This window comes from Haliotis asinina, chromosome 3 (assembly GCF_037392515.1).
Source record: "Haliotis asinina isolate JCU_RB_2024 chromosome 3, JCU_Hal_asi_v2, whole genome shotgun sequence".
NCBI lineage: Eukaryota > Metazoa > Mollusca > Gastropoda > Lepetellida > Haliotidae > Haliotis > Haliotis asinina.
This window is the reverse complement of record NC_090282.1, coordinates 31,224,855-31,237,626: the sequence shown is the minus strand read 5'-3', so window position 1 is coordinate 31,237,626 and position 12,772 is coordinate 31,224,855. Positions and strand designations below refer to the sequence as shown.

The window sequence follows — 12,772 nt, the reverse complement described above, 5'->3', positions numbered from 1 at the left end:
CTGTGTGTCTGGTACATGAGATAGAAGTGTCTGACTGGAGACATTCCCCTCCTCTTTGTTGGATTCTTTGGAATGAGATTGTGAGACTTACTGACAGACTGAATGAGGTAGCCTTTCAAACATGATGCTACATTGATTTGTGAAGGTTGTCCAGGACCAGTACGTCATGTCCCAACTAACACTGTACAGCCAATTTTCATGTTTGAGACAACATGTCCATGCATATATGTTGTGTTTATGAGGCTGGTTACACTGTTAAAAACATCCTTCTCCACTTTAATCTCTAGTATTGGCCAACCTAATGATAACTTACTGGTTGAAGTTGTTTCATTCGTCATGCTAAAAAATTGGATTTGATTCTCCACATGGGTACAATGTGTGAAACCCATTTCTGGCGTCCCCGGCCTTGATTTTGCTGGAATGTTGCTAAAAAGCAGCGTCAAACTAAACTCACTCACTCAAAGCAGTTCCCATTAGGGTTGTGTTCAATGATACTTATAAATGGACTTACGAGAGCAGCTCTCACCTTGCCAATGTTTCCTTGGGCTTCATGTAATCACAGTATCTAACTGTTCTTGAATTTACTTGGCAATTTCAACATTAATGTTTTAAGGGACTGTGCATTAAGGCTGTGTAGCCTACATTGTTATTGCACCTTGGAGGATAATTTGTTTTTATCATGCTTGGTAGAGTGTGTAAGCGAAATGTTTGATGTAATTCTATTGTCAAATGAACAGAGGTTTTGTTTAATGAAATTAAGATATGATTACTTAACCAATATTTCCATTTTACTCATGGTGGTAGAAATATAATTACTATCCTCCTTTATCATATTTCTCAATGTCCCAGGAGATAGAAAACTATTATTTTTTAATGTTCAGGCAATGTGTTTTACTTTTTATTTCCCCACACAATGTTTTTATCTTTTCTGACAAACATGTCCGAAGCAGAGAAGGAATAATATTATGCTGGATTTGTATCACGTTACTCTTAAAGGCCACATCTCAGCTATATGCCATTGATCATGATTTCTCCTAAACAATCAAGCCCAAACCAGACAATCCCGTGATTATACTGTTAGCAATTATTTTTTGTCATTAAAGGGATAAAGCCTAGTCTTTTCAGTTATTGGGAAGGATGTTCATGTTAAACTATGGGTGTTATCTCAGTGAGTGAACACAATTTTTTAATATCAATTTGGCTTTCTAAAGCAGCCACATACTAATCACATTTTGCTCTTCAAGGGATGACAGGGCTTATTTTATATCAACTCATATCATTGGTACTTTCCACTTTGACCTGTGAAGATCTGAGTTAGAATTTCTCGTCAGTAAACCTTGTCACAAGAGGCAACTAGGTTTGCTGACTGGGTTGATCCACAGTTCCCTTTTGTGCAGATTGATGCTCATGCTGTTGAACACAGGATTGTCCACACTTAATTATTTACAGACTGACGACATATGATGGAATATTGCTGAGAGTGGCGTTAAATGAACAACTAACAAAACAACTTTTCACTTTAAGAATTAGTAACGGGTAAGAACTAAACATTTTGTAAAGAGATGAATGTCTTTTTCTTTGGTTGAACACAATGTAGGTCGTTATACAACAGTGGAAGTACTACCAAGACATGGGCATTGTAGACAGTCATGCATCAGGATTTCCTTTGCTGAGTACTAAAAACTTCACTAATTGTACTCTCCATATGAGCAAGTAAGTCCTATAATAGTAATCCAGCTTATTTGGGAGGTAAGCCTGAAGGAGGAGGTGGGGGGCAAATTTTCAACATTGTCTCCTTTGATAACACCCACAGACATGACTGTGGTGGTGAGAAACTTACAAACATTCTTGGGATGAATTAGGATTCAGACATACAAACATTAGTTTCTGTTAATCACAGTAAGGGGTGGTGGGGTAGCCCAGTGGTTAAAGTGTCTGCTTGTCATGTCAAAGACCCGGTTTCCATTTCCCACATGGGGACAATGTGTAGAGTCCATTTCTGGTGCCCCCTGCTATGGTCTTGCTGGAATACTGCTAAGAATGCTATAAAACCATACTCATTTCCATGCTCTACACAGCAATTGGAGCTCCTTTGATGGCTCCATGGCCTTGTCCTTTGAGCAGGCATGACAATGTGTTTAACAAACAAGTCACTTGTGTTTCAGATTGACATTGAAGTCACTTCCTTCTCCTGTGCTTATTAGGGAATAATGGTCCGATAAAGCAGAGTAAAGACCCGCTGATTTACATAGAATGTGCTTGTAATGACAAGAAGATGAGACCAAACCTGTATTGCGTGTGGAGTTTGAAATTTATTTGAATAAAACATGATCTCTGAAATCTGAAACAACCCTGACCATGTTATTTTCAAGCCAAATTCCCGATACCAACATCAATAATTGGAAAAAAAAAGGAGGAAACTTCAAGAAGTATAGAACTCCAAAGGATCAAACCATAAAACACACCAGGCATCACACCAGGCATCACACCAGGCATCGCACCAGGCATCGCACCAGGCATCGCACCAGGCATCGCACCAGGCATCACACCAGGCATGGCATCACACCAGGCATCGCACCAGGCATCGCACCAGGCATGGCATCACACCAGGCATGGCATCACACCAGGCATGGCATCACACCAGGCATGGCATCACACCAGGCATCACACCAGGCATGGCATCACACCAGGCATGGCATCACACCAGGCATCACACCAGGCATGGCATCACACCAGGCATGGCATCACACCAGGCATCACACCAGGCATCACACCAGGCATCACACCAGGCATCACACCAGGCATGGCATCACACCAGGCATCACACCAGGCATCACACCAGGCATCACACCAGGCATGGCATCACACCAGGCATGGCATCACACCAGGCATGGCATCACACCAGGCATGGCATCACACCAGGCATGGCATCACACCAGGCATCACACCAGGCATGGCATCACACCAGGCATGGCATCACACCAGGCATGGCATCACACCAGGCATCGCACCAGGCATCGCACCAGGCATCGCACCAGGCATCGCACCAGGCATGGCATCGCACCAGGCATCGCACCAGGCATCGCACCAGGCATCGCACCAGGCATGGCATCGCACCAGGCATGGCATCGCACCAGGCATGGCATCGCACCAGGCATCACACCAGGCATCACACCAGGCATCACACCAGGCATCACACATGGCATCACACCAGGCATGGCATCACACCAGGCATCACACCAGGCATCGCACCAGGCATCGCACCAGGCATCGCACCAGGCATGGCATCACACCAGGCATGGCATCACACCAGGCATCACACCAGGCATCACACCAGGCATGGCATCACACCAGGCATCACACCAGGCATCACACCAGGCATGGCATCACACCAGGCATCACACCAGGCATCACACCAGGCATGGCATCACACCAGGCATGGCATCACACCAGGCATCACACCAGGCATGGCATCACACCAGGCATGGCATCACACCAGGCATGGCATCACACCAGGCATCACACCAGGCATGGCATCACACCAGGCATCACACCAGGCATGGCATCACACCAGGCATCACACCAGGCATGGCATCACACCAGGCATGGCATCACACCAGGCATCACACCAGGCATGGCATCACACCAGGCATGGCATCACACCAGGCATGGCATCACACCAGGCATCACACCAGGCATCACACCAGGCATGGCATCACACCAGGCATGGCATCACACCAGGCATCGCACCAGGCATCGCACCAGGCATCACACCAGGCATCACACCAGGCATCACACCAGGCATCACACCAGGCAACGCACCAGGCATCGCACCAGGCATCGCACCAGGCATCACACCAGGCATCGCACCAGGCATGGCATCACACCAGGCATGGCATCACACCAGGCATGGCATCACACCAGGCATCACACCAGGCATGGCATCACACCAGGCATCACACCAGGCATCGCACCAGGCATCACACCAGGCATCACACCAGGCATCACACCAGGCATCACACCAGGCAACACACCAGGCATCACACCAGGCATCACACCAGGCAACACACCAGGCATCACACCAGGCATCGCACCAGGCATCGCACCAGGCATCGCACCAGGCATGGCATCACACCAGGCATCACACCAGGCATGGCATCACACCAGGCATGGCATCACACCAGGCATCACACCAGGCATCACACCAGGCATGGCATCACACCAGGCATGGCATCACACCAGGCATGGCATCACACCAGGCATCGCACCAGGCATGGCATCACACCAGGCATGGCATCACACCAGGCATCACACCAGGCATCACACCAGGCATCACACCAGGCATGGCATCGCACCAGGCATCGCACCAGGCATCGCACCAGGCATCGCACCAGGCATCGCACCAGGCATCACACCAGGCATCACACCAGGCATCACACCATGGCATCACACCAGGCATGGCATCACACCAGGCATCACACCAGGCATCACACCAGGCATCACACATGGCATCACACATGGCATCACACCAGGCATGGCATCACACCAGGCATCACACCAGGCATCACACCAGGCATCACACCAGGCATCACACCAGGCATGGCATCACACCAGGCATCACACCAGGCATCACACCAGGCATCACACCAGGCATCGCACCAGGCATCGCACCAGGCATCGCACCAGGCATCACACCAGGCATCACACCAGGCATCACACCATAGTCCAGTGCGCAGAGGCAGTGACATACCTTGTCTGTCTCCAGTCCCTGGACCGCACTATTTACCCCTTTGCCTAGCGCTTTCTGCAGTGCTTAGACACTAAATGAAGCAAGTCTAGATTTCCAAAGGTTCAGATCAGAATCTCCCTTCACCCTGGAGCTTCTTTTCTAATTTAAAAAGGAATTATTTGATAAGAGACTGAGCATTAGTCTACTACCAAAAACATGTCTGTTCTATCATATTTGCTGCAATCATTACCTGCAAATGGACATCTTTGTCCCATAGTGTTATATTATGGGGCACTGGTAGTTAAGACTAAACAAGTGAATGGAACCAAAATGAATGAAAAAAATGTGTGGCTGCAAAGTGCTTTAGTAAATTTTGGGAAAGGTTCTGGGCATGCCACCTAAAAATGTTTGCCATATACTCCCGAGTAATTGCATGTCTTGCAACAAATACAGCCAAGGATGCTGGTGGTAAAATGGTTAATTGTATATTTAATATAGTTAGCAGTTATCTCCTTTATTATTTAATAGTGTTCTGTCATTGCCTTTAAATGATAGCTGTTTTGCATGTGTTCTATTAGGCATAATTCAGATGTTCCAAAACAATAACTTGAAAATGAGAATTGACTTCTATATTGGTATAGGTGAATTTGGTGCCTAATTACAAAGCTTCATGGAACATGTCATGGGAGAAAGTCATACAAGGAGTTTCCCTGCTGGGAGAGTCAGGTCCAGTTGTGTCACCATTGGAGACAGCAATGTCTCTGTACACACATTGAGGCCATTTTTCTCACCACTATACTTGCGTCCAGTCACAAAACATATTTTATAAATACTTGTTTTATCTTTTTGTTTAAAGAAGTCAGCTGGTATGTCAAAATCTGAGGCAAGTAAGTGCAGCCTGCTCAGTGTCTGAGGTCAGTTAGTGCAATCTAGACAGTGTCTGATATCAAGTAATGCCATCCAGACAGAGTCTGAGATCAGCTATTGCAACCCTGTCTGAGGTCAACTAGTGCAACCCATAGAGTGACTTAGGTCAGTCATTGCAGTCTATCCTGTCGAAAAAAAAGATCATGAATTCTTCTTATTTGGCAAGTAAAGGCAAGTATTCTATTTATTCTAGATTCTTTTTTCTTATTATGACACCCGTGAAGGTCCCAGGGTAGAATAGGCCTTGCCATAAAAGGCGCCTAAGCTTGTCGTAAGAGGTGACTAATGGGTTCAGGTGGTCAGGCTTGCTGACTTGGTTAACATATGTCATCGGTTCCCAATTGCGCAGATCGATGCTCATGTTGTTGATCACTGGATTGTCTGGTCCAGACTCGATTATTTAGAGACCGCCGCCATATAGCTGTAATATTGCTGAGTGCGGCGTAAAACTAAACTCACTCACTCACTCACTCATTATCATGAACTCAAAGTGCTTGTGGAGCCCATTAAAGACAGTTACTGAATGTTGTTTCACTCAGATGAAAGTATTCCGATTTGAGACAAATCCAGTATTAAATCATTATGAATGCAAAATAAATAACCATGATCAAAGAACCCACTGGATGTAGCTCATCAGTTTTGTAACATTATCTATGTTTGGGAGGTGTGTGTGTATATACTCAAGGATTTATGACAAGGGGATAACTACATTTTTCTTTCCTCACTCCATGTCAAGCAATGTATTTATTCTCCTGAAGTTGATTAGCAAGTGTTACACAAGAACTGTATGATGGTAAATACTCTGAAACAATCAACCCATATCTACAGAATTTGTCTTCAGTACCCCATACTTATCATTAGAGAGACTAATGTAATCCAGTGGTATGGCTCAGGCTCGTGCTGTTGATCACTGGATTGTCTGGTGCTTTAGACAAACAAATGTTTATTTGCGATTATACAAGCAACATATGAATAGGGAGATTATGTGGTATTTCTTACCCAAAACATTAGGTGTTTGGTACTGGCTTAGTCTTGGCCAGGCTCGAACAAAATCAGGCAACACTGATCTAGCTCAAATGATGCGGTGATGATGGTGTGACATGCACTGACTCTTTTGATGATTGTGAACATCTTTTCTTGTGTTTAAATGAGTGTCTGAGGTCAGTTAGTGTTCATCACATTAATTGCCATTAATTTGATTAGCTGGGGCTGTGGGTGGCCTAGTTGTTAAAATGTTCACTCTTTATGCCTAAGGCCATGGTTTGATTTCCCATATGGATACAATGTGTGAAGACCATTTGTGGTGTTTCCTGCAGTGATAATGCTGGAATATTGCTGAAGCAGCATAAAATCCAACTCACTCACTGCACATGAAGCTGACATATCGAGTAATAGTTCTACTGTTGTATCATGTGGTCTATTTGTCCAAGTGCATGTTGGATGTTTGGACGAGAACTACAAGACAGACATGAAAATCCCCAAGGAATTACTTTCATTTATGTGGTAAGTCGATCTGTCCATCTAATGTGGGGAGTGTTGCCACGTTTACTGCTCAAAGCCTGTATGTATAACATAACGAGAATCAAAAGCCCACAAATTTAATATTGATAGCATCATTGTCCAGCCAAGTATTATCCAGACTCACGTGATTGCCACAACAGCATCACCCGCTGGACCGTGCTGTCAAGCCTGAATCGGAGGATTGGCATTAGCTGTAATAGCAGCTGGATCTACCACCACTAGTCATCACTGTAGCCTTATAATTGGAAATGTAGTATGGTTGCCTCGGTAAAAAATCCGACTGCAGAACAGGCAGATAATATATTCTCTCTTTTTTTTATTTTCTAGGTAAAGTTAATTTTTCAAAATTTAATTAAACCTTCCTTATATTCATTTCAGTTCACTCATTGTATTTGATAACTTGCTTATATAGAACCTTAATGCTGTTTTTTTGTTGGATTTACATCAGAAGCTATTTGGGTAGATCAATAAACCTGACTGCTGTCCACAAGCAGCTGACAGTATTACCTTTGTTTTTTCATCCTATGTAATTGACTACCATCCACCCTCCATCGTAATGTGCTTCTCTGGAAGTAACGTTGACCTTTGAAAATGTGAAAATCCGTCCTAGTTCCCATCTTTGTCAGAATGTGGCTATGAATGATTGTTTGAGCATAGGAAGAAGATGGTGTGTCTGATGGTGCTGTAATCATGTCGTCACCAGATATATTAAACCCTTGACAGCCGTTGTGGAACGGTTGGTTTTAGTGGTCTGGTGTATTTCACTCGATCAATCCCTTTTCAGTTGATGTTCATAGCAAGAAGGGCTTGTAATGTCCAACTGATGTAACAGTGAGAGTTGATGAAATAGTGATGTCTACAAGAAACTGACACTGCTTTGATTATTTTTGTACAGTTATATACCATGAAAATAGTGCAGGGATATTTTTGCAAGGATACTAGCTAATGCCAGTATATATGAGAAAAGAAATAGATATCAATGCAGATGAAAAATTTTCAACAGAATGGAATAAACTGTCACATTTTCCTTAATTGCTCATTATCATCTGTTTCTTCCTTGGCTTCATCATTTGCATTTATCAATCTTTTAATCCAATATCCCCTACTTTTTTCAAATGGTATATGAGTGAGTGAGTTTAGTTTTACGCCGCACTCAGCAATATTCCAGCTATATGGCAGTGGTCTGTAAGCAATCAAGTCTGGACCAGACAATCCAGTGATCAACAACATGAGCATCGATCTGCGCAATGGGGAACCGATGACACGTGTCAACCAAGTCAGCAAGTCTGACCACCTGATCCCGTAAGTCGCCTCTTACAAGCACAGTCACCTTTTATGGCAAGCATGGGTTGCTGAAGGCCTATTCTACCCCGGGACCTTCACGGGTCTCATGGCAAGCATGGGTTGCTGAAGGCCTATTCTACCCCGGGACCTTCACGGGTCTCATGGCAAGCATGGGTTGCTGAAGGCCTATTCTACCCCGGGACCTTCACGGGTCTCATGGGAAGCATGGGTTGCTGAAGGCCTATTCTACCCCGGGACCTTCACGGGTCTCATGGGAAGCATGGGTTGCTGAAGGCCTATTCTACCCCGGGACCTTCACGGGTCTCATGGCAAGCATGGGTTGCTGAAGGCCTATTCTACCCCGGGACCTTCACGGGTCTCATGGCAAGCATGGGTTGCTGAAGGCCTATTCCACGCCGGGACCTTCACGGGTCTCAAATGGTATATATTTCTGTGGTATTTCATCTGCATAGTAACTATTGTTTTCTGTTTGGCAATGTTGACAGCCATGAGACAAACATGTAATTGATAGTGTGAGCACATGTTCTTGATGTGGTTAATGTCACCAAGCCTGATCACCAAGTCCAGTTAGTTACGTCTGTGACTGATCTAAGTTGTTGAGGGTATGGTGGAGTAGCGGTTAAAGCATTTGATAGTCACGCCTATGGCCTCAGTTCCCCATATGAGTACAATGTATGAAGTCTCATTTTGTGCCCCACCATGATGTTTTGTAACATCAAAAACAGCTAGAAATTCACACTCACTCACTCAGTTTTTGAGAACCAGTTGAACCCATGATCACGTGACCGGTGGGTATGTACACTTATGTAAAGAATGTTCACGAATGTTCTGTGGTGCAAGCCATCTTGAAGATCAGCTGGTCAACTTCCACATAACTTTTGCTCGACTATCTGCCATATGAATGATTCCACATTTACCTTTCAATAGCACTTCCCAACAAGAGAACCGAGGACTGCTAACAGTTCAAGAAGCACAGAAGGAATGGATTCATTTGCCATTTTCAAAAAGTGTTCTCACTGAAGGAAGAGTGGCGGACAATTCAGATAAGCTGTAATCATCCTGAGTACATTCATCACTTTGTGTTTTCACCTGTCTGGACTTAATTCCTTCATTTACTTATATAAGTATTATCAGAGTGAAGCAAAGCGAGTGACATAAATATTTGATTGTAAACATGTCAGTTGTCATGCTGATTGAGAGACGTGTTTCATGTCTGACCTTTCTGTGGGTACATCCAAATCAGGACGTGGGTATTGATTGTAGAAGGATCTGGATTTATTCAATGATTGGGTGGATTATCATTCATTATTGAAGTCAGACAAGGTGCAGTTAGCCTGATATGAAAACACCTTGAATTAACAGGAATTGTTTTTATTAATCAGTCTGGTGCAGCTTTCATCAAAACAATTTGAAGAAATGGATGGTTGGGTTTCACTTAGACTGTCATGCTTAGATTGAGAACTGTCAAAATGTATTTGGTGGAATTAACAGAGAGGTTTTTAGCATGGAACCATCTGATCAGATCTGATGAAACAATTTTCCAGAATGTTTAGACTGTCTAAATTCTTCAGCGAATGATAACAATAATTCAGGTTGTTGCAGATAATGGTGGAAGAACGCTTTTGAAGGGTAATAATGAAACAGAAATGTTTTTAGAGTTTGGAAAGTGTTTTAATGTGAAAACCTTGTGATAACATTTCACTCTATTTTCATTTTTTTCCGCTCCCCCTTCCTCCCTCTTCCTCCCCCTTCCAGGGCTGTGGCAAGGCTTAATGGTTACAGTATTCTCTCCTCACACCAAACACCCAGGTATGATTCCCACTTGGTAAGATGTAGCAAAGACATTGCTGGAATACTTGTATTTGTAAATGTGGTGCTAAACTAAACCCACTCACTCAGTTCTCCCCTTTCCTGACTTCACTTCTGGTACATCAGCAGATTAATGCCCCAAACCATCTGAAACCTTCTTGATTTACCTTTTAAATTTAATTTTTATCTGTATACAAATTGGGGTCCTCAGAGTGCCTAGTAATATCCCATGTCATGTCCAAGGGTTTGGGTAGCCATATGGCTAACACATTCATTGCTATCACTCCAAAGACTCAGGTTCAATTCCCTACATAAGTAAAATGTGGCAAGCCCATTTCTGGTGTCCATTGCCATGATATTGTGGGAATCTTGCTTGTAAAACTAAACTCCCTTTCGATTCCAGGATGTGGAATCTCTTGAGAATGATATAAAGGGGGTTTACAGGAGGGCAGTGAGATCACTGATGTACGTTTATAATGAATGTCTTGCAGAATTTCATTCCACTAATCTGAATCTGAATAATTCAAAGATGCCAACCTCTACAATTTTATCGTAGTTGCTACTAATTTTAGCCTCAAACTACGCCAATACAATTGCACTAGAATTCTATGAATCTTAATGACATTAAAATTCCAATATATATACAAAAACATATTTTAATTGATTAAATCAATTTTTTTGCCAAAAAGTGACAAGAAGAGATGTGATGCTGATAATTTGGAAATATGCTGTTGGACCTATGTGGAGTTAAAGCTTCACTCTTGATGAGTGTCATATTATCTTCCTCCAAATCCATCATGATTTTAAGTATCACTAATTCTGTGGTCAAACTGTTTAGACGTAAGTTTAGTCTCCTGGGCATAATGATGTCCAGTTTTCATCTCTGTGTGATGTGGCTACGTATTGCCAACATATTGCTTCAAGTGTGTCTCAGCATCAAAAAGCTGTATCAGTTTCCTTCTATAGTGTTTTTATGCACCATTATCAAACTGAAACACTGTGGAATTATTCTGTTACTTATTGTCGTGTTTTCAAGGCACAAATATCAGCTGTATCAAGTGAAATATTTCTTTTTATATCATTACCCTTTAATAAGTTTTTTTTAGTTTGTTTTATTGCATGTAGGTCTCACTGTATTAGTACTAGCAAATTTTCCTTTGTCTGCTCCATTTCAATGTAGTTTCGGTTTTTTTTGGTAATTTGGTTCGATGAAACTGCTTCTCTTGATGTTTCTTTGGATACACTAGTGTGGGTGAAGTGAAAAGACTTATTTTGTAAGGAATTACTACAGGTATCAGTAGGGGACTGATAATGACCTTTTGTCTGAATACAGTCTCCAGGGACTTTTGTTGTTGTTAAGGTAGCCATATTCTTTGGCTTTGCCTTTGCCTTTAGATGACAAAGAGATCTAATTTAACATTGTCACAAGAGAGGTTTAGTGATGTCATGTCACTGATGAAAAACGATGAGACAGACTTGCCTGACAAAGCTGTGTAGCACCAAGATAAACGTCATTTGGAATTTTGTTTAGAATGAAAACAGGCATGTATTTTTTAAAAACACCACTGAAATTACTTTGAGAGAAATCTACAGTTTCATCATAACAGACGTATGTGATAGTTTCATGAAATATCCAGTCAGAAAGGTGTTTACATTAAGCTGTAGGAGCCATGGGGTAGCCTAGTGGTTAAAACATTCGCTGATCATACTGAGGAGCGTTGTTCATTTCCACACATAGGTATAATGTGTGAAGCCCATTTCTGGTGCACTGTGCCATGATATTGATGGAATATTGCTCTGAGCAGCATAAAATTAAACTTGCTTACTCATACATTTAGCTCTGTTTGTTGAAAATGTCAAATGAGAACAATATCTATATTTTTGTCATTTTAGCAGCATTGTGCTTCACTGAATAAAATGGGAAGACCATATTTGCAGAAAGACACTTTTCTATTCAATATGTTGCTATCCAGGAGTTAAATTACATATAATAATGATGGTTATTGATTTAAAACTGTGTGAAAATTCTGTTTGACATTTGATGCTCTGTGTTATACACAGACATGCTCATCTTGTCAGGACAATCCTGTTTTGTGGAAACTGCTTTCCTTGGTTTGATTGCTTGTTGCCTATTGATATATATCATAAATTTTAATGCATTTGATGCATTTCTTTCCCAGTTGTATCATGTGTCTAATGTTGTTAAGAAAAGATGTGAAAAATATTTTTTTAATGAATTTGATGAACTGACATGGAGAAATTGAGTTTGCCTCCAAGATCATTTAAAATGGTCTTTTAGGAGAAAAGAAGAGCAGGATATTTTCATTTCTGATGAAAACTAATTTAATTCAGTAACCATGTTTTTGCACTTAGAACACCAAATGTCATAGTCTGACAATATTTCCAATAAAACCTTTCCAACCTAGACGCACTGAATGAAAGTATTGACAGGCAGTTAACAATCAATTCCATTTGTGTGAC

At 42.3% G+C, this 12,772-nt stretch overlaps 1 protein-coding gene across 1 annotated transcript; it reads left to right on the top strand.

Moving 5' to 3' along the window:
- The first annotated feature begins 2,970 nt into the window (after positions 1-2,970).
- Positions 2,971-4,724, top strand: LOC137278820 (uncharacterized). Its single transcript, XM_067811330.1, has 3 exons — positions 2,971-3,337; positions 3,684-4,208; positions 4,306-4,724. Exons 1-3 carry the CDS (start codon positions 2,971-2,973, stop codon positions 4,722-4,724), a joined length of 1,311 nt encoding a protein of 436 aa, XP_067667431.1.
- The last annotated feature ends 8,048 nt before the right edge of the window (positions 4,725-12,772 follow it).